The sequence below is a fragment of the Peromyscus californicus genome, unplaced genomic scaffold (genome assembly GCF_007827085.1).
Source record: "Peromyscus californicus insignis strain IS unplaced genomic scaffold, ASM782708v3 Scaffold_12__1_contigs__length_115047231, whole genome shotgun sequence".
In the NCBI taxonomy this organism is placed as follows: domain Eukaryota; kingdom Metazoa; phylum Chordata; class Mammalia; order Rodentia; family Cricetidae; genus Peromyscus; species Peromyscus californicus.
In genome coordinates, this window is record NW_026294413.1 from 9,186,488 (window position 1) to 9,208,915 (window position 22,428).

The window sequence follows — 22,428 nt, forward strand, 5'->3', positions numbered from 1 at the left end:
GACAAGTGGGTAGGTGGCACTTCAAGTAGGTCATATCAACAGCAGGAACTGCGTCAAGCTGAAGCACCTGGGGCAACCTGGGATTCTTTATCTCTCGGTTCCTTGACACATACACACTGGATGATCAGTGTGATGGACCATTACCACAACAATGTCAGGGCCTCACTCCTTTAAGGTATCCGGGTGAAGGACCTACTCCCTGTCTTCAGTCTGGACTGGGTTTCTGAACATTAGTTTAACACACCCATGGTCTACCCCAGGACCAATATACTTTGAGAAAGGTGAAGGGTAGTTAGTGACTTTGTCAAGGTACACTCTGAAAAAATACTGTTTGTAAGTGAGGGTATAATGAATCACCAAACTAGACCACTCCAGCGGTAGAAAGGAAGGTTTATTCAGGAACGTGAGACTGCAGGCTGTCTCTTGGTGTGAGGGTAAGAGAGAACAGCAAGAGGCAGAGAAAGTCTTGCCAGCTTTAAGGGAGTAGTTGCTGCAGGAAGCCTGGGAGGAGTTGGAAAAAGTGGGAGGAGGTTTGGAGGGCAGAAGAGTCCAGGAGCTGGAGCAGGGCTGTTGATCGGTTCCGGGCTCCCTTGAGTTACTGTGGAACTAGCTGCCCCGCTGCCAGAGGTAGTTGGCTATAGGATCAGACAAAGGAAGGAATGGCTTTTCCTGACAATCCGAAACCCCCTTCACAAGGTTTCCGAGGAAGGCTGAGTGTAAGTTTTTGTAACCTGCTAGCAACCCTTGTGTTTACCAAGCCAGTGCTGAGTCCAGACTGTTACTCAGGACACTGTTGGAAGCACTGTCATTTTGTCAGCCCACTTTGGACCTAACACTGTTTTACACGTAAATGTAGTTTACATTAGTGCTGGGCAAGCCTGGTCTCTGCAGAAAGCAGGAGAAAATGAATAATAACTGGATAATCCAGGAATCTTTTAAAGTTCATTTGAAAACATGAAAGTTAATTCCATAACAAAACCAACCAACCAACCAAAATAAACAAAAACAAAACAAAACCATAACAAAAACAGAGGAGGGGGATTCTTTGCTTCTGATGAAATAAAGTACCATTGTGAGGGGCCCCAAAACAGCTTGACCACACAGCTGCCAGGACAGGCTTAGAGGCCCAGACACCGCTTCTGGCAGGCAACACCTGGACCCAGGAAAAGCCATAAACTGACTCCACCGAGGGAGGCCTGCATCTAAGAGGAAATACCTGACATTCCAAACATTCCCTATACCCCTAGACAAATGTCAGCCAATCACGGTCCTGAGCCCTGGAAATACCCTCACCCCAACCTCTGCTATGGTAAAAACCCCACCTGCCTGAGCTCCAGGCTCTCTGCTCCCATCTCTGCATCAGACAGAAAGAGACACCAAGCCCCTGGCACTTGAAATTAAAGGCTCTTTGCTTTTACATACAGGATTTGGTCTCCATGGTGGTCTTCTGGTGATCCCTGTGATCTGGGCATACCACCAACATGAAGCAAGAACCACAGACAGCTGTTCACAAAAATCCAGCAACCTGTTTTTCCAGATGTTTCTATTGATGGAGAGTGCCAGAACCCATTCAAAAAGTGCAAGGCCCACCGAAACAAGTAGGCCATCTCTCCCTGGCCAGTTAGGAGGGCTGAAATCATTACCCAGAAAAGGTAAACATCCATCTGGTTACTGTGAGCACACAGTGAGTCACTTCAGTAAGTTTGAGAATGAGACGGTTTCAAAACAGACTTTTGTGACTTCAAAGTTGGAATTCATTTTTATTCCTAGGCACTGCCCCTAATCCTGATACAAACAAAATCAACTGCCACTTTAGTGTTCCTGAGAGGGTTTTTGATGAGGATTGCCTTTCTCATTAAGCCCTCCAACTCTTTAACATGCTAATTTCATCCATTAACTTGTAGATGAAGTGGTTTCAGCTGTATCTGACTCACCCATTACAGGGCTTACTCTACAATTTTTGGAAAAACTGAACTGGATTATTTATTATTTTTTTGCTGAGGAAATATGAGTTCTTATATAAAGTCTTTCTTTATCAATGTTAAGTGGTCAAGGATTTGTAGGTTCATGAATTAAAGAGGATAAAGGGATCTAAGAGAAAGCAGGAACCAGAACAAAGAACTCAATGTTAATGAAGTAGACTGTCTCAGGACTACAGGACCACTTTTCTGAATCCCCAAACTCAGCAAGTTCCATAAAGTGAAAAGTGGGGGAGAAAACACTATCAAACGGTTATGAAAATTCTAGAAATATTATGCAAGTTAATTCATTTGACCAAGGATATCATGTTGACAGAATTTAACTGTATATGGAGAAATAAAGCAGCCAAAGGGACACCAAACTTAAAGAGAACTGAATGGAATCTCACTTCCTATGAATTCACTTCAAGACATATTAACTTCTTTGGGTTCTAATTACTTTCTAAATTTGTATCTCAATTTCTTGATACCTCAGTTTCTACCAATTTAAAAACAGAACTGAATATATTATGTGTAAAGATTTGGTCCTTAATTACGTGGGCTCTCTGTCTCCTCTCCTTTCTGTTCCTTCCTCCCGTCGGCCCCCTCTCCCCCTCTCCCCCCCGCCCCCGTGTCTCTCTCTGTCTCTCTCTCTCTCTGTCTCTCTCTCTCCCCCCCTCCCAATAAAGCTCTAAAAAGGTAACCATGGCTATGATTCTTTCAATCAGCACGCTCCTCCGCTGGCACGGCTGCCGTGGGCGGCGACCAGCCACGAGGAGCAGCACCGCAGCATAACCAACATTATGAGTCTTGTCCAGCTTGGGAAGAGATAAAATATTGTGTGTGTGTGTGTGTGTGTGTGTGTGTGTGTGTGTGTGTGTGTGTGTGTTATATGTTGTATTATTGCTGTTACACTGTTATTTGACACATCTGACTAGAGAGCAACTGTAGAGTTTCCAGTATGAAGAATTCCAAGTAAGGCTGTCTGCCCACACCGGAGGAATTCAAGTATAGAAGCTGGTGATCCTGAGTGCTGTTGTTCTCTGGTACTAGTGGTGGCACAGAAAAGCCCACACTACTCAGACCAAGAGCAGTGATGTTAGAGACTATCACCACGCTAGCTCTACCCCGTAGAAATTCTTTAGATAATAAAGTACATAAGTTGTTTTACAGGAAAAGATTCAAGAACCCACTCAAAGTGGGTTGAAAGAGACTTTTCAGGGATTTGTGAGTACAGAAGGACTCAAACTGATCCAGACAATAAATTTCACATCACAACAGAAGAGTGTCCTCATGGCTTGTGATGAGACAGGATCTGAGCCTCTGCAAAGAACCCTAAGCTACTGTGGGACATCCAATCTGCAAGTAGCCTTTCCCTTTCCCATAACCCACTCCATCTCTAATCAACTTCTGTATGGGAGGCAGATTTGTTTTCCAACTCCAAATCTCCCAACAGATGGACAGCCAAGCTGCAACAGACAGCTTTTTCTTGGTGTCATAGATTGTCCCCATATATATCAGGTAGCAAGACCTTGCTAGGTATCATCAGCAGTGGGACATTTCACCTGGGTAGTGGAAGGGAGGGCAGAAACTGGGTTAAATTCTGAGTGTAGCTTTAGTAAGTGAGGATTTAGACCCAAGGAACTAGGGAAAGCTCATCAGGGAGCTGGAAAATTTCTAATAAGAAACACCAGGAATAGAACCAACCTGAGAGAACATGCTGAGAACAGGTAAAGTAGGGAACATCAGTGCTAAAAGGCAGTATCCAGGGTATCTCCAGGGTGATCAGATAGTGATAAACTGAATTAGCATTTTTAAGTACAGAAGATGACTAGACTAATTTGATCAAATCAAGAATCTGTTTACATAGAGCCATTGGGGATTAAAAGTAACTTGCATTTTAATTCAAATGCATAAATAACTAGGTTGTATTTCAGTTACTAACTGCAAATAACATATTTGCAGGTAAGAGATGCCTCAGTTAAGAGCTTGCCATATAATCCAGACAACTTGAGTTTGGATCCCAGCATGTACAGAAGCCAGAGGTGGCAGCACATGCCTGTATATCAGGGATAGAAATAAGAGCACTCCTGAGGCTTATCATACAGATTGCCTAGGCAATCCCAAGCTAAGCTTAGTGAAGGATCCTCATCTGAAAAACAAGGTAGAGAGCAGTAGAGGAAGATACCCTATATTGACCTATGTCCCCTAAAATCAGGTATACACTAGTGTAAATGTGTACACATATACACAGAGTTACACACACACACCACACATTTTCATATTTATCTCTGCAACAAGGAACAAATGAGAAAAATTTGAAGCAACAAACCATCACCATCTTTAGGAAAGGCGCCATGTGTGGTATGCATATTAACTGGTGACATGACTGCTTGCTCCATGGTGTGGCTACAGGAACGTTTTGATTGTGGGTATGAGAGAGAGAAGATCCAGAGGCATCTGGAAGAATCCAAAGCATAGAGAGAAGGAAGTATATTGAACATGGTTGACACACTGGACATGGTCAGGGCTATTTTCAAGAGAAGAGAGAATAGCAGGGGATAGAGAACAGAGAGATCATAGTGGAGAAGCAGGAATAGGGAAGAGAGAGAGAGAGAGAGAGAGAGAGAGAGAGAGAGAGAGAGAGAGAGAGAGAGAGAGAGAGAGAGAGAGAGAGAATAGCAAGAATAGCAGGAGAATGAATAACTGGGGGAGGAAAGCCTGTGAGGTGGAGGGGGTTAGGGTAGGGTAGGAGGTGATAAGGGCTAGGATGTTAACATGGACTTTGAAATGTGTAACATATACTTGTGATACTGAAGTAGCCTGGAGCATAGGTGGCCATATGTCCCTTCTGCCAGAGGTAAGGGAAATTCCTCCTTTGTTAGAGGGGAACAGGCTTCACAAGTTCCTGACGAATGTTGGCTTTTATCTAATTGCCAGAAATCCACCTACAATCCAGGTTGAGCTCATTTCTGGATATATGGACAGCGTTTGGAGGTAAGGGGATTTGGATCTGACAGTATTGACCACAGACTGTGGGGTCAGATTGTAAGGATTCTGTGTCTGCACAGCTCGGCACCTTATTACGTCATCAGCAGGCTACTGCGTCCAGCCTGAAAGCCGGATGTGCATGCCCACGCGCTCTCTCCGTCTCTGTCTCTGTCTCTCTCTCTCTATGCCGCTCTGCGCCCCTCTTTTTCTGTTTTCTCTCTACCAGGCCTGGCTTTTCCTGTCCTATCCCCTCTTCTCTCTAATAAAGCCCATTCTAACTCTGGTAACCATGGCTCGTCATTCCTTCAGTCCTGACTCTTCTGCCGGCAGCCGCGGTTCTAAAACCTGTGCTAGCCAAACCATCATCTTACACCCTTTCACAGAAGACCTAGGCCTGGATGCTGATCTCTTGCCATTTACCAACACTGTAGTGGCAGCACGTCTAGGACATCTCAAGTTTCACTCTCCTTGTGTGTAATATGGAGGTAATGGTAGTACCCCAAGCCTGACAGAGCCGTGGCTCTGTGAACCTGCTGTTATTAATGCTGTTTATTTCTTTCAGTAACAAAACTACATTACTAATCTCCGTACTCTGTGCTCTGTGTGAGACACTGGAAAAGGAGACACAAATTTCCACCAGAGAGAGCTGGGGATAATTCCAAAAACCTCAAAGGAATGACACCATCTAGAAGAAGTGCCTATCTGTGTGCCCACAGTGGTTCCCTGGGAAATGTCTCTGGACTGCAGCTGCCCGCCACATGTCTTCGGAAGCTTGACTGAGCTCTGCAGGTAGAGCATTTCTAATCCAAACATTTCCAAACTGAACGGTTCCTGTTTTGAAAATTGACATGACATCGCAAGAGGAAAATTCTACACCTGTCTCATAACCTGTTAGCCCCTAAAATGCAGTGTCAGTTATAATGCCCCAAATGACAGTCTGGGCTCAGCTCAGCTTGGACTCTGAGAGTGTAAACAGGGGGACTGATGGCAGATAGACATACGTTTACACTGGCACCCCAAGGAACCCTGGGGCATGGCCAGGAAGAGCCCCTTCCCTTATCTCTCCCTCTAGTTCGCTGTTAGCACACACAAAGCCTCCACACTAGCCTCCTGGCTCCTCTTCCCCATGGCTACTCCACACTTCCAGGCTGTTCCAACTTAAATTTCCTTTTGCCCATAGTTACCTGCTCTCATTATAACTTAAAAGTCTTTCCCCATTTTTTTTCTATTTTCTTTACCCCCAAAGGTAGCCATGGCAGCTTTGGACACCGCCAAATGCCTCTGGCTATTCTCTATCTATCATGTGAGTCATAGCCACACAGCAGTTTCATATTTCCAGTAATTCTTCTTTCTGCTCATAGAGTGGTCTAGTTTTGTGGTGTCACTATGCTCTTGCCAGGACAACCAAAACCAGTTAAAATACACATCCACTAAAACATTATACAAAATTACTTTTTGTTTATGTGCACAAAGTGTATCTCAAACATAAATTACTTTGTGTTTAGAATCTGGTTTTATCCCACAATTGTCCCATTTAATGTATATGAATATCTCAAAATCCAAAATAATCTAAATAATCCCAAATCTCAAACATTTCTCAGACCAAGAATTTTTAATCAGAAATATCCATTGTGTAGATCACGCTTGCTGGAAGGAAGATTTCAAGTACAATTCTGGAATGACAATTCTACTTTCTTCCCATACAACATCACAAAATTTGAAACAAGAAAACATGATCCAAATCCCTAAACCAAAGTCCAATGTCTTGGATAACCAGGTTCTTTTTTTTTTTTTTTTTTTTTTTTTTTTTTTTTTTTTTTTTTTTTTGGTTTTTCGAGACAGGGTTTCTCTGTGTAGCTTTGCGCCTTTCCTGGAACTCACTTGGTAGCCCAGGCTGGCCTCGAACTCACAGAGATCCGCCTGGCTCTGCCTCCCGAGTGCTGGGATTAAAGGCGTGCGCCACCACTGCCCGGCTGATAACCAGGTTCTTAAAGAGAGGTTATAAATCAGCTGGGCAGTGGCTCACGCCTTTAATCCCAGCACTCGGGAGGCAGAGGTAGGCAGATCTCTGTGAGTTCGAGGCCAGCCTGGGCTACAGAGTGAGTTCCAGGACAGGCTCACAAGCAACACAGAGAAACCCTGTCTAGAAAAACCAAAAAAAAAAAAAAAAAAAAAAAAAGAGAGAGAGGTTATAAATCATTAGTGACCATGAGACTCTATGGTACTCTAAGGTAGCTACAGCTACCCTTAAGTGATAACAGATGGACAGAGAACACACCAGAGGCAGGATACTAATGGAAAACAGCCAAGCATTCTTTAGATGATGCTATCAAGACTTCAAAGCATCCATTCCTTCAGTCACCTTGCTTACCCAAACAACTCTGCTCACAGTGGTCAAGAATCCCAGGAGACACCTTGGTGAGACAAAGTTCCAGAGAAGTCAGCTCATGATCCTGCCTAGAATTGCAGATACAAGGAAACTCAAAGCTATGCAAGAAATCACACAAATTATTTCAATTTCTCTCTGATTCCTTTGCCCAAATAGCACATGTTGATGTATTAAACCTGCTATAATTATGCTACTGAATTATTCCAGCAATTATATTCTTTCAAATTAGAGCATCACAAGCATTTTTAATGGAAATAGACATGTTCAATCTGTATAAAAAAGATGGAAAATATTCCAAACAATGATAAGAATAGGTGCCAGTCAATGTTTTTGAAGTTAAAAAGTTCTTTATATTGATGTTATTTTGCTAAACTTTGTGGACTCTAAACTTCCTGTTTTCAAGGGACTGAGATATAGAAATTTTTGGAGAGATTTTCTGTCTATCACAGGGTGGTATGAAAAGAAGACCCAAACATTGAAATGTGCCCATTTTTGCCTCCATATAGAATCCCTGGGAGTGCAGAGGTGCATATCCATGTCAGGCCCGGCTGCTATTCAGCAGGCAAGGCAGAAGCAGCATCAGAAAGCTCCAATGATATTAGCAAATTAGCACTTGATCCAAGGCCAGTCTTAAGAGATGGCCATTGTCCAGAGACATGCTATTGTCTTTTAACAAAATGGAATTTTAAATATAAGTTAATGATGTTTATAGAGATGAGATAACTAAATGCCATTCATTTTTTAACACAAAAAAATAAGGGTCATCTCATATACCTCAACAACAAACAACAACAAATTTAGAGTAATCTAGTAAAACAGCAATTAGTCAGTAGAGAAAGCATTTACACTCCAACTGCCCTTTCTTTTCACAGGGAGAAAAGATGCCGGTGTCTCATAGGATAGATGCGAAGATTCAGTTCTGAAATATTGTAACAACCAACAAGGAAATGATACTCCTTTGATCATAAAGCATTTTTGTCAATCCTCATTCCTAGCAGACACTACAGAGATTTATCAGAGGATTATGAGCACATGTGTGAATAAAATGTTTTGTATAATGGATATAAAATGTTGACATTGGCCATTGAATGTCCCAACAATGGGAACTGACACATTCTGGGGATGCAGGGGCTTTGGGTATTATCCTTTTATTAATACTCCAACCTTCCAATCTAACTTTGGAGATCTACTCAGAACTAACAAGAACGGGGCTATAAAATAACATGTTAGGAGAAAGTCAAGTGACCTGAACTGCATAGGAGCTGGGCTTTTGTACTCTGAACTCCATAAAGGGACACTTTGTCATTGTTACAGGGATAACAGACACAGCACTTGTGTTGTGATTTCTGAATGTCACAGATTATTACCTTTTTGATGGAAGGAGTTATAACATCCTTTGCTTGCTAAGGGTTAGTTTACATAATGGCTCTGCCACATTATGCAGCCGTTTCAGGGGCACAGATGGAAGTTTCAAGCTCCTCAGAAGGAATTACTCACTAGATAACGATTGTTGTCAAATAGGATAAGGGCTCACTTTCTGACAGATTCTCAGAGGTGAGTGTTCCACAGACAGGAAACAAAATCTTCCCTTCTCAAGCATTCTTTTTGTCTCTGAGCTGTCCTTCTACCCACTGAAAATTACTATAAGAAATAAAATCTGTCTTCCCAAGTTTTCCATTAAGAAACTGATTGGTTAGCTGCAGGAGAGTGGGATGTTTGTCATTTACATGTTTGATTCCAAGGGACATGCTGAAAATATTCACTTTTTATATAGCCACTACCAGGCCCAGATGCCAACAAAGGGGCTTATCTATGATTCACAGTAATCATCAACATAACTATTCAACCATTTTCCTGGAAACCAGAGCTTGAGTTCAGAAAGAAGAAACTCCCCTCTTTCCTGTAGGTCCTGTGGAGAAGAACAGAAGGGAATTCATGTCAAAGAGTTCTTATGAACATTATTCTCTTCTACTTCAGCTCACTCACACTCTCAGAAGGATCTCTTGCTTCTTCCTCAAGCACTGATACACTGCCAGGTGATTTTTGGTGATGGTGGCCCCTTCTGTACTGGGGGTGGTGAATACAAAGATGATATGCAAGTCGCTTAACAACCGGGCCAGTGAGTATGGAATAGGGGGCTCAGGTCCATCCTGAGCCTGGCAAAGTCTTTTGCTCTGAAGGAGAGCAAGCACCTAAAGTAGACAGATTCACCAGCATACTCAAGGAGTGTTAGAAGAGGTTAAGGAAGTGATGGTTTTGGGATGCCCCGCCTTGCAGGGTTTGCACAGCTCTTCCACTGTATATCGTGTCACCTTTTATATAAATTAAGGGAAATTCATCTCTAGGGCTTCCATTCCTATTCAACAAAAGAAAGATTTGTGTGGTGTTTAATCATGATGTGAAGATGTACAATTTTCCCTGTGTAATACTTGGCACTTTGAAAGACTGTCCTAGGGAATCGAAAGGTGCCAAAGGGGTGCAATAATGCTGCTTATGAGTTTTGCTGAATTATTCCATCATTATATTAATAACAGACACTTTAAGGAATATTGCAACATGTATTTGGGAATAATTGGGCGCATGTGATTATAGTCACACCACAGGGCTTATTCCAAATGAAATTTTTTACTAAATGCTGGCAAATAATTTTCTTTGCTTCAGAATGAATGCCTGGACTAGGGCCCTTGACTCCTACTCCATGGCTGCTCTCTCTCCTGCACCAGCATCTGCATGTATAAACATACATCCTTCCCAAAAATATTTCTTTACCTTATCTTAAATGCCAACCCCCACACACTGCATCACTTTATCATTACAATTGCTACCCAGTAAATAAGACAGTCTTTTTCTTATTACTTTCTTTTTTCTATTAACCACAATTACAATAGAAACATCATTAATTAGGATTTTATTATTTTTTTCTTTCATTAATCACATTTGTGTCCAGTTATTAGAATCATGATGGTATATAAAATCTATCTGCTAAGTACATAAGTTAACATTATACATGTTTTAAACCTTGTGTTTTAGGGTGTTGTAAGACAATATTAGAAAATACAGTAAATGTACTGAAAGATGAACAACACCCAGACTTATCACCTCTGGAAACTATAAGGTACCTTTCTTGCAACACCATACAAACTGCGGTTGAGTTTCTCACTATTTACTCACCCAACTCTTTATTTTTCTCTCATTGGCTTTGTTATGGCTTCCATAGACTGGGTAACTTAAATGACAATTCATTTCTCATCGTTCTGCATTTATGGAATACAACATCACATTGCTTATAATCTGGTGTCAGAAAAAGTTTTGGTTCATAGAATAAAGTCATCTTCCTATTTTCTTATTCAGTAGAGAGGTCTCCAAATCCCATGCAGAAAGGCCCCAACTTTGCTATGCTGTCACCTCCAAATACTATTACAGTGGAGATGAATAGGCTTCACTCTATGGATTTGCAGATGGGATACGCATACCTTTAGTGTATTACACTCTACACAGTGAATGCACTGACATGGTCAGAAACCCTGTGAGCCACAGTTGGAACTGTTTACTACAATATTTAAATCAGTGAGAATAAAATAAAACCATGTAAGTTCATGAGACAAGTCTTTCCTTGACAGGACTGATCAGGTCCAGTCACTAGCTCCTATGCCCATTACTTCTCAAACTTATAATATGTATCAACATTTCAAGAAAATATTACATACAGATTGCAGCATTATCATCCAATTTCAGTGCAGTAATTTGACATTAAAATCTGACCTTTCAAATGAGTCACCATTCTGAGACCACACAAGGAGACCCTTTTCCTGAACAATTATCAATCTTCAGAGAAGAGCTACAAACTGTCCAGCTAATACCAGACTTTTGAACCAAGATTTAATAGAAGGGATAGGGAAACTGTAGTTTGCTTGGATTTCAAGAATCCCCTTTACAGACGTGGGCAGAGCGTCTTTATAAATGTCTACCTCTGATTTACTAGGAGTTCAAAGTATGAGAAATAAGGAAGAGAAACACAATGAATTATTTGGGACCTGGCAGCCAATGTCCCATTTTAATAAACTGATTTTTCATAAATATAATCTGCATACATTTTTGGATCTCTGTTCTCATTTTTCTCCTTTTCTTAGTTGAGGTTCTTCCAACTAAAATCTTACTACCTGAGTTTAATAGATGTCTTTTCTTTCCAATGCCTTTCAATGTTGCAAATGCCCCAAATCTGATACCTTCTAGTACTTTTCCATGTTCTGCTATTTGGCCCATGGATTTATTACAAGTAGGAGAGCTTGCTTGTCTAATGCACCAAACACTGCTCCTGTATAACCAAAAGAAAACAAAACAGCGGAATATTAAACAACTCATTTAAACTCAACTGATAGTGCACTGCTTTAGAATGCATTTAAAACACAAAAGCCAGTTAAAATGATTTACAATCTAAAAGGAAGATCCAGTTAAAAACAATCCACCTGACTTCATTTGTTGCTGTCTCTCAAAGCAGTGTCGGAGAAATTTTACCTTGAGTTAGTTTTCATTTCTTACTTTGAGAAATCATATTTGCTGTAGAAAAGAGGAATAATTCAAGCACCTTTTCTAATATGACAGGATTTTTGCTGCTTCCACATTTTTGCCCTACATTTGAGACTGGCCACTCACCTCACAGTCAGGATACTATATACCATTATCCTAAATATATGTGCTGTGGGATGTTCTGTATGGCAAATGTGTTGCTGATTAGTCAATAAATAAAACACTGATTGGCCATTGGCTAGGCAAGAAGTGTAGGCGGGACAAGGAGGAGAATAGAGCTGGGAAGTGGAAGGCTGAGTCAGAGAGACACTGCCAGCCGCCATCAGGACAAGGAAGATGTAAAGTACCGGTAAGCCACAAGCCACGTGGCAAGGTATAGATTAATAGAAATGGATTAATTTAAGCTGTAAGAACAGTTAGCAAGAAGCCTGCCACGGCCATACAGTTTGTAACCAATATAAGTCTCTGTGTTTACTTGGTTGGGTCTGAGAGACTGTGGGACTGGCGGGTGACAGAGATTTGTCCTGACTGTGGGCCAGGCAGGAAAACTCTAGCTACATATATGAAGAAAACTGGCCTCAAGGTTTGGAGAAAAGGATAGAGAGAAAAGGTCTGGTGGTTAAGAGCACACGCTGCTTTGCAGCGGACCAGAGCTCAACCACATGTAACTCTAACTCCAGGGAATCAGAAACACTCTTGTGAGTCCACAGGGACCCACACACATGCACATATGTGTAATTATGCCCAGGCACTATATGTATAATTAAAAATAAAATTAAAGAGAAATGCAGGTTAAAAAAAATCCAAGATGTTCAAATCCCTAATACAAAAGGTCAGAGTTTGTATATAATCTGCTAATAGAGCCTACACTAAAGCTCCTCTAAATTTGTATGGTAGTCAATAAATTATATATATATATATATATATATATATATATATATATATATATATATATATATATATATCTTTTATACTACATTTGAGAGTAATGACAAAAACTACAACTGTTTACTATAACCACTATGTTTTGCCAAAAAGTTTTGATATTCAGTTGATTGACACTTGTGAATGTGGAATCCATGAATGCAAAGGGTGGCTATACATTTCTCTAACAATTCTGAATTGGTAGACCTGAAAGTCTCAGCAATTTAACTAAAGATAGCACATAACACTTGAAAGGAAGTTAAGTGATCAATTTACTCAATCACATTTTACTTACAAAGAAGAATCAACTCTCTGGCAATGTTAAGAAGGGTACGGTGAGAACTGATGCAGATCTCAATAGAGAGGCATCCAAAGTTCCCAAAGAACCCCTAAGATCACACAATGAAACATTAATTATTTTGTGGTTTTCAGTAGTAAATCAGGACCTTCTGTGAATACAAGGAACAAAGCCTAACAATTTTCATGATGCTTCCTGAAACTATGATTCTTTATGGTCCTGAAAGAAATTTTAAAACATGTTCTCACCACTGCAATATTGATGACATGTCAGCCATCTAACATATGGCAGATAAGGATACAAACACAATTCTGTTTGCACAGGATAAAGAGAAGCATTTAATTTTACAGTTCATGTGGCAGTCTTGTGCACACTTTATTTATAGATCTACTATAGATCAAAAGGTTGTTGGAAGAATTAACTGTTACTAAACAACTCACAGATTTAAGGTCAAGTTTATTACCAGCTGTTGTTAGATTTTCAATAGACATTAGCTCTAATTCCTTCTGGTCTACCACAGTCAGTAGGTGACAAAGTTTCCCATATCATTTTATGAAAGTTTGTACTTTTCAACTTTGTACTCACTGTCACAGACCAAAAATGATGCTCACACTTAACCTCCATTGTATAAATGACCTCTTCTAGTCTTTCAAGTAGGTAATGTTATGGTCCCACTTATAATATGGTTTCCAACATTTTCCCAGTTCTAAAGTTTTGATATTTAAAAAAAAAAACTTTTAATACATAAACAATTCATGTAGTTAAGTTTTTACTATGAGTGGATATGTGTTACATTGCTCCAAATGAGACATTCAGAAATGATTGAAAGAACTTTATATCACTTATCTTTTTATTTCTTGTTATCTAGATTAATTAGAAATTATGACATAATTGTGTGAAATATACACAGAATGGATTCATCAGAAAAGATATATTTGTAGTTTCTCTCTTTTATTAATGTTAAGATATCAGTAAAGATGTTTATATTATTCTGTGCCTCATTACATGATTTTTGTCAGAAATTTTGTTAGTTTCTATTGTGGCTTACTACTATAATCTGAGTTATTTTCCCATGGGTTGGTCATTATCACCTTAGTGAATATCCTGAAAGTGTATGGAGGATAGTACTTCCTATCATTGTAGACTCCATGCTTTCTATACGATAACAGTGATATCTATGCCAAAATGGCAAGTCTGTTAAGTTCTGTTGATGCTATTAATATGTCCTTTCTATCCTTTATCTGTTCTTTATTTCAATTATAGAAATAGTCATAGGAAAATCTCCCACTAGGTTTATAAATTCAGTTATTTTACTTTGTGTCAGTTCTGGTAAGTAAATACAGAAAGTGCATACTAATTTTTCCTAATTGATACTTTCTTTATTTTTATTTTATTTTATAAAATATCTACTCTTCTTTACTTAGGTAAAATAAAACTCTGTTATTAGTGGTCACAGCAGATGTCTTTGGCTTCTGTGTATCATCTTTTTTCATCTCTTCTATTTTAACCCTGTAGAGTGCTAATATTTAAAACACTTCCAGAGAATAGAGATGCTTGGATAATGGATGAAATTACATGATGAACAAGCAACATCCTGGTTGAAGTGCTTCCATTTTGGAGAATGTAATGATAAATCAATTCGGTGTGATAAATCACTTGTTGTTTAATCTTATATTTTTGCTGAATATGAGTAGAGACTAATGACCTGCCATAGTCAGGAAAGAGGACAGTATTGGAAACCAGTGAAAAGATGTTTATACATATGGAATGTTGGCACATATAAATCAATGTAGGGATTTAAGAAAGAAAAAACATTCCAATGTCATCAGCAGAACTCCCCTGCTGAGATCAGAAGACAATTGGCATCAGAAAGTCGGCTTTTTTCCTGTACTTTCCTAGGTGGCTACATGTGTCAACAAAATGAGTGGAAATCCAATACTTGTAACAATGCAAAGAATAGCTGAATCTAGGCATGTGCCCCTCATACTTTCTGAGTGATAAACAAGTCAATAACAGCTGTTCTTTCTGCCAAGAAGAGATAGTCAGAGATAGAGAGGTAGGTCAGGGCAACCAGGGAGAATATAGATGTCTATGAGTCAGATTCTCCACAGAGAGGGTTCTGTATGTATTAGGAAAGTTGGATTTATGCCTATAATTATATATTACAAGAAAGAGACAGTCGCATGAAATGCTTTTGCATATCTAGTCGTAGAAGCATATGTTCAGGATGCTATAGAAGACCTGATTGAAAGATGTTGCAACAATGTAGGCTGCTAATTCACATTTTCTCCCACCAGAGGAATGTACAGCACGGGATGCCTAACAATGAATAGGGCAATACCATTCACACCATAATAGCATAGTAGAAAATTAAATAGGCAACTAAAATAACTGTTGTCTAGGTTGAGAGAAGACAAAGACCAGAAAAGCTGGCTTACATACATAAACCATCATACAGAAAAGTGGCCAAGAGCTGGTTCCTGATAAATAGATTCCCTTACTTTGCTAGGGCATCAGAGAAGTAGAAGATGGGGATGTAGTTTGTCTATAGAACACATGGCTGGGGTTGGGGATTTAGCTCAGTGGTAGAGTGCTTGCCTAGCAAGTGCATAGGCCCTGGGTTCGGTCCTCAACTCTGAAAAAAAAAAAGAACACATGGTAATATGATTGTTATTTTTTATTTTCTCCTCTGTCTTTTCATTTTTCTTTTTTCCTGTCTGAGGTAGTGATCTCAGGACTATGGTTGTAACTATGGGTTCCGGAAGCATAGTTATTCCCTAAGCAAGGAACAGAATTCTTTTAGCTCCATCCACCAGGATTGAAACCAAAATTTCATGCACGTTATATAAACTATCTTGCCACTAAATTATACCATTAGCATTTTTTTTCAGCCAGAGACTTGCTAACTTATCCAACTTGCTCAATAGCCAGGCAGGCCTTTAACTTGAAACCCTGTTTCTTCATCCCTCCACATTATAGGTATGTGCCACTAGACTCAGCTCTCTGAGTTTTTACATCAAAATTCCTTTATGATTGAAAGCATTGATTATGCCCCCATCCCACATGGCAAAATGGAATTGAACATGAATACAGTTGTGTTTCCTAATGCTCAGGAGAGCCCATTAAGTTTCCATATCAACTGAAATGAATGAGTGGAAAGAACTTGAAGGACCAGACTTTTTTTTCACTATGCAAAACACTTAAGAGATACAATTTAAAGAAGGAAACTTACTCAGGTTTTTAGTTAGAGAGGTTTTGGCCACAGCTATCTAAAAATAGTGCTTTTAGATCACATGTCAAGGAAGAAATATTGTTGATAGAAGGCATTGTAGAGGAAACCTATTTATTTCAAAGCAACCTGGAAACAAAGAGAATAAGGTCCAGGGCTTTGAGATAACATTCAAAGCCATGTCGTATGATAATTCTGGTAACTAGGCCCAAACTTCTACAGTTATATATTCTTTTTCCCAATTATATTCTGAATTTGAGTTCATTAGTGAATAAAACTATTGATTGTGCAATCTTTCTCCTGATCTCTTCCCTGGAAACTTCTGACAAACATATCTCTAGGCCTTATTCACATACCTTCTAGGTATCTCTCAATATAAATGAACATGGTAATTGAGATGAACTATCATGACTAGTATTGTCAGTGGCAGTTTAGAGAACATATTGGCTCAATATAATATCCCTTTAATATATGGAGAAATTTGGATAAAATTGAATAAATAAGGAAACATTATACAATAGTTTATAAGTAGTCATGCAATGAAGGGATTTATACATAATATTTAAGTGTCAAGAGGTGCTCAGAGAATGTGTCTTCTCTTTTATTGTGTTTTGTTTTTTGGAGACAGGTTCTCTCTGTTATGTAGCTCTGGGTGTCCTGGAACTTTCTGTGTGGAACAGAATAGCTTTGAACTCACAGAGATCCACCTGTCTCTGTTGGAATTAAAAGAGTGTTCCACCACATCAGGCTTGAGACGGTATCTTCTCTTAATTCAGTTTTACTAGATGCTTGAATGAAGGGAAAGTGATTCCTGCTTTGGAAACCTAGCTGAATGGACACCTTCAAAGATGAGAGAGTGCTGCAGGTGGGAATGCAAACTCATGCAGACACTTTGGAAATCAATAGGGCGGTTTCTCAGAAAATCGGGAATTGATCTACCTCAAGACCCAGCTATATACTCCTGGGTATATACCAAAGGATTCTCCATGATACCAAAAGTACACTTGCTCAACTATGTTCAAAGTAACTTTATTCATAATAACAAGAAACTGGAAACAATCTAGATGTCCATCAACTGAAGAATAAATAAAGAAAATATGGTACATTTAGACAATGGAGTACTACTCAGCTGTTAAAAAACAATGACATCATGAAATTAGCAGGCAAATGGATTGAACTAGAAAAAAATTATCCTGAGTGAGGTAACCCAAACCCACAAAGACAAACATGGTATGTACTCACTTATTAGTGGATATTAGCTATAAAGTAAAAGACAACCATTGTAGTGGACAGCTGTTCTGTCCTTGAAGCACCACCCCTAGATTAGTCTTTGTGTTATTTAAGTAGATAAGATTTAGAGAATTATAGTCACTCGTGCTTGTCATTTCTATAGTTATGTTAGGTAGGTTTTCCAGATTTACAGAAACATATGTCAGATGGATAGGTAATCTTCAAACACTTCATAGACCTACAGAATATGACATTTAAATGTTTTGATAACTTAGAATTTTGTTGACATGAGACACGATTGCTCCTGGCAGCACTGATAGATATGATCCCAAGAGAATGTTGGGCTTCTAAGACACTACGTTTTCATGTTTAAGAGAGGCTTCAATCAGCAACTGATGGAAACAGATGCAGAGACCCACAGTCAAACATTAGGTGGAGCTCAGAAATCCTCTGGAAGAAGGGGAGGAAGGACTTCAGGAGCGAGAGGTGTAAAGGACACAAGAAATCCACAGAATCAATTAACCTGGCTTATAGGAGCTATTAGAGACTGAACCAACAACCAGGGAGCCTGCATGTAAGTGGTCTAGGCCCTCTGCATCTATGTTACAGTTGTGTAGCTTGGTCTTCTTGTGGGACTCCTAACAGAGGGAGCAGGGACTGTCTATTACTTTTTTGCTGGCTTTTGGGACTCTTATCCTTATACTGGATTGCCTTGTTCAGCCTTCAACTTGATATAACATGTTTTGTTGATATCCATGAGAAGCTTGCCTCCTCTGAATAGAAACAGAGGAGGAGTGTACAGGGGACAGAGGGGAGCTGGGGGAGCTGGCAGGAGAGGAAGCAACAGTCAGTTGCAAAATAAGTAAGTAAATAAATAAAATATATCTTTAAAATATATGGCATGCTGGTGGAGGGGAAGAATGGCTGGCAGCTGAGTGGAATTCTGATAATATATTAGCTTCTTTTGACTTTTGTTTTACATATTCTTTGGTATACCTATAATACAAAATAAAATTGATATCATTAATGAACTGATAGAATCAACAATGATATTAAAATGCATTGAGGCATTAAATGAAAAAACCTGCTTGGAACTTAATAACGATGAAAAATGGCTATGCTAACAGAAAACAAAATAAAAGAATACTAACAACAAAACCAAAGCAAACAAACAAATAAACGACAGCAAAACCCCTATATTTGACTGTAGCTGTAGGCTAATCCCTATAAATAACTATTATGTGCAAGTTTATCATTAAATACAATTAATGGAAAATCAAAAGATAAACAATATGAAAATAGATTCCATAGCATTACAGGATGGAGTAGTTGTTTTTGTTTGTTTGTTTTTTTACTTTTACAGTGGCTCATGCCAAGGTTATCTATATGTCCTCATTAGGTGTTTCAGGATTTTGTTTGTTTGCTTGATTTTTTTTTTTGCCTGCTTTTTGTCAACTTGGCATAAGCTAAAGTAATCTGGGAAGAAGAATTTGAAAAACTGACCCTATCAGAGTGCCTGTAAACAAGATTCCACGGCATTTTTTTGATCAACGGCTGACATGGGAGGTTACAGTCTATCTGGGATGCCATCCCTGGGAAGGTGATCCTGGGTAGTGTAAGAAAGCAGGCTGAGTGAGCCATAGAGTGCAAACCATAAGCAACACTCCTCCATGGCCTCTGCTTCACTTTCTGACTTCAGGTTCCTCTCTGCCTTAGTTCCTGTCTTGACATCCTCAAGGATGATCTGTATTTGATATTCTTGAACAGCAAAAAATGAAACCTTTCCTCCTCAAGTAGCTTTTGTGCATGGTCTTTATCACAGCAATAGAAACATAACTAAGACATCATGCTTATATCTAGAAGCCATTGCTCTATCACATCAGTGTTTCATAGAGTATAAATATCAGGAAGCTATGTTAACAAAGTCCATGTTGTGCCCTCTGCAGTAAAGAATACAACTCTGCTCAACAAGAAGTATATACTCAGTTTTTGTTTTCAGAAAGCTTCTTGAATCACAAAATGTCTTCACGTATGATGGATCATTTGGGCCATACTTGAAAATTTGTGTCATTTTGTGAGTTATTGACAGCACAGGACAAGTGCTAGCTGGCAGCTTGACTTCCAGGTAAGGGTGTGAGGATGGCTAGGCCCAAGTATTTGGACAATTAATTAATCTGTCATGCGTATGTAATGAAAAACTCAACAAAAGCTCTCATCTTCAGCACTGTGTGAGCTTCTTGGGTAGACTATACACTATGACACATACTGCCACACACTGATGCCAGAGCATTATGTCTTGATGACCCTGGAAGCTTCCTGTATGGAAATCTCTGCCACCCTGCCGTCATATCTATTCCTTTGCAGCAATATAGTCATTCTTCTTCATAATCAGGCTTAACTGAAATAGTAACTTCTAGTGAATACAATTAAGCCCTCCCACCTAAAGGCATGAAGTTGTTGCATGAGCCCCAGACTTGTAGTTGTTATCTAAACAAAGACGGCTACTACATGGAGTTCCCTACTTGAAGGTGAACCCTGAGGCCTTGTACTAGCTTCAGAAGGCTGAGACTGACTTGTCATTCTGAATGACTGTGCCCTGGATCTTTGTTATTTGACTACACCTGGGCAATTATTACTATGTATGTAGTATGTGTGTATAATGTCACCACTTTTCAAACACTGCAAAGACCTCATAACCATTTAACTATATTTAACCCCCTCTAGTTTATTTTAATTGTCTAATTTGTATATTATTGCTTATTATTCCTCATAAACCATTGCTATCATTACTTACAAAGTCAATATTCATTATGTTACCCATGTTGTTATCCTTCTAATTGCTATACATTTGTACCTGTACTTCTGTGTGTCTCTGTGTGGGACCATTCTCTCTCTTCTGAACAACTCCTTCTAGTATTTCTTTTACTATGGGATTGCTAGAAACAGATTCTCCAATACTTTCTGGTTGTTTATCAATACCCTCTTTTTGCTATCATACTTGAAGGAAAATTTAATATAGAATGAACTTCAAGGTTTGGTATTAGTTTCCTTTATACTTTTAAGATATCAAACCATTGCATGTGTCTCCATAGTTCTTCCTTGGAGAAGCTATCAGTTTTGCTAATTATTTTACACTTCAAAAGAAGGCTTTTTAAAAAAAATAACAGTATTTTTATTGTTTTCTTTCAGTTATCACATGCATTTACATCTCATACATTTTAATACCTTTTAATACCTTCCAAAAGAGAAAAAAAAAAATAGATTCTCCATTGGCTCTTTTTTTTTCTTTCCATTTTTTATCTTTTTTATCAACCACAGATTCCCCTGTCCTCCCTCCTCCCACTCCCCAGCCTTCCCCCACAGCCTACCCCTCATTCCCACCTCTTCCAAGGCAAGGTCTTCCATGGGGAGTCAGCAGAGCCTGGCACATTTGAGGCAGGTCCAAGCCCCTCCTCCCTGCACCAAGGCTGTGCAAAGTGTCCCCCATAGGCACTAGGATTCAAAAAGCCGGCTCATGCACTAGGGACAGGTCCCGGTCCCACTGCCTGGGAGCCCCCTAAACAGTTCAAGCTAAACAACTATCTCACTTATCCAGAGGGCCTAGTCCAGTTCCATGGGGGCTCCTCAGGTATTGGTCCACAGTTCATGTGTTTCCACTAGTGTGGCTAGTTGTCTCTGTACTTTTCCAGTCATGGTCTCAATATCTCTAGCTCATAGAATTCCTCCTCTCTCTTGTCGATTGGACTCCTGGAACTCTACCTGGGACCTGGCCTGAATCTGCTTCCATCAGTCACTGGATGAGGGTTCCATCATGACAGTTAGGGTATTTAGCCATCCCATCACCAGAGTAGGTCAGCTCAGGCACCCTCTCGACTATTGCCAACAGTCTGTGGTGGAGTCATCTTTGTGGATTCCTGGGGACCTCCCTAGTCACTCTGATTCTCCCTATTCCCATGGAGTGGGAGAACAAGGAAAGAGATACCATGATAAAAGAAGGCTGTTTTATTGCTGGCTGTTTTTACTATCTCTCTCTCTCTCTGTTTTTTTTTTTTTTTTTTTTTTTTTTTTTTTTAGGTTTTTCGAGACAGGGTTTCTCTGTGTAGCTTTGCGCCTTTCCTGGAACTCACTTTGTAGCCCAGGCTGGCCTCGAACACGCAGAGATCCACCTGCCTCTGCCTCCCGAGTGCTGGGATTAAAGGCGCGCCACCACCGCCCGGCCTCTCTCTGGTTTTGATTTCAGTGGTTCTGGCATGTGTCACTATCACTGTTGGCCAGGTCATCCTTGTTTCCACTTTGCTTGGGAGACACTGCAATTTTCCTTGTGTGGCTTGATACTATCTTTTTCTTTTTGTCTAATCAGTTCTTAGAAATTCTTGGATGTTTTTTTCCAAATATTTCCCCTGACTCTTTTCTCTCCTTCCAGATCTCCAATTGCACATAAATTGGACCACTCCTGTTCTTGCTACCCCCCAGGAGTGAGACACTTCAAACTCAGGTTCAGAACTTACTTTAAGGTTGTGCAATTTCCAGTTCTTTATTCACCTTTATTAAACACTACTCAGATGATAGTATTTCACAGAAATGTATATTCAGAGGATAAAAATGATATAGAAATTAGATAAACACAAAACATTGTCTTGGTGGTAGAACTATATTTCCAAAGAAACACATTTTAAGTGCTTGTGTATACAGTTTGTACCTTTGGATGACTGAAATAATTTTTCTAGAATCTAACATTGAGACACTAAAAGTGAGCATAAAAGAGCTAAAAAATAAAGGAAAGCCAAATTTATTGCAAGAGACAATTTTAGTTTTAAAGTAAATGAAAAGTGATAAAAATAAAATAAGATATAAATGAAAGTAGTAAAAGGTCTAGGATCCA

The 22,428-nt window shown here is 39.5% G+C and overlaps 1 protein-coding gene across 5 annotated transcripts in view; it reads right to left on the reverse strand.

Annotated features, from left to right (window-relative positions):
- The window catches only part of Gpc5 (glypican 5), a 1,304,512-nt gene that overhangs the window by 587,820 nt on the left and 694,264 nt on the right, over window positions 1–22,428 (reverse strand). The window contains exon 8 of one of the 5 annotated variants that reach the window (XM_052732500.1): window positions 10,232–11,653. The exons of the other annotated variants lie outside the window; for them this stretch is intronic. Coding sequence (XP_052588460.1) covers window positions 11,652–11,653 — 2 coding nt within the window. The 3' untranslated portion in view covers window positions 10,232–11,651. Of the gene's footprint in view, window positions 1–10,231; window positions 11,654–22,428 lie in introns of those variants that run through there. 5 annotated transcript variants of the gene reach the window in all.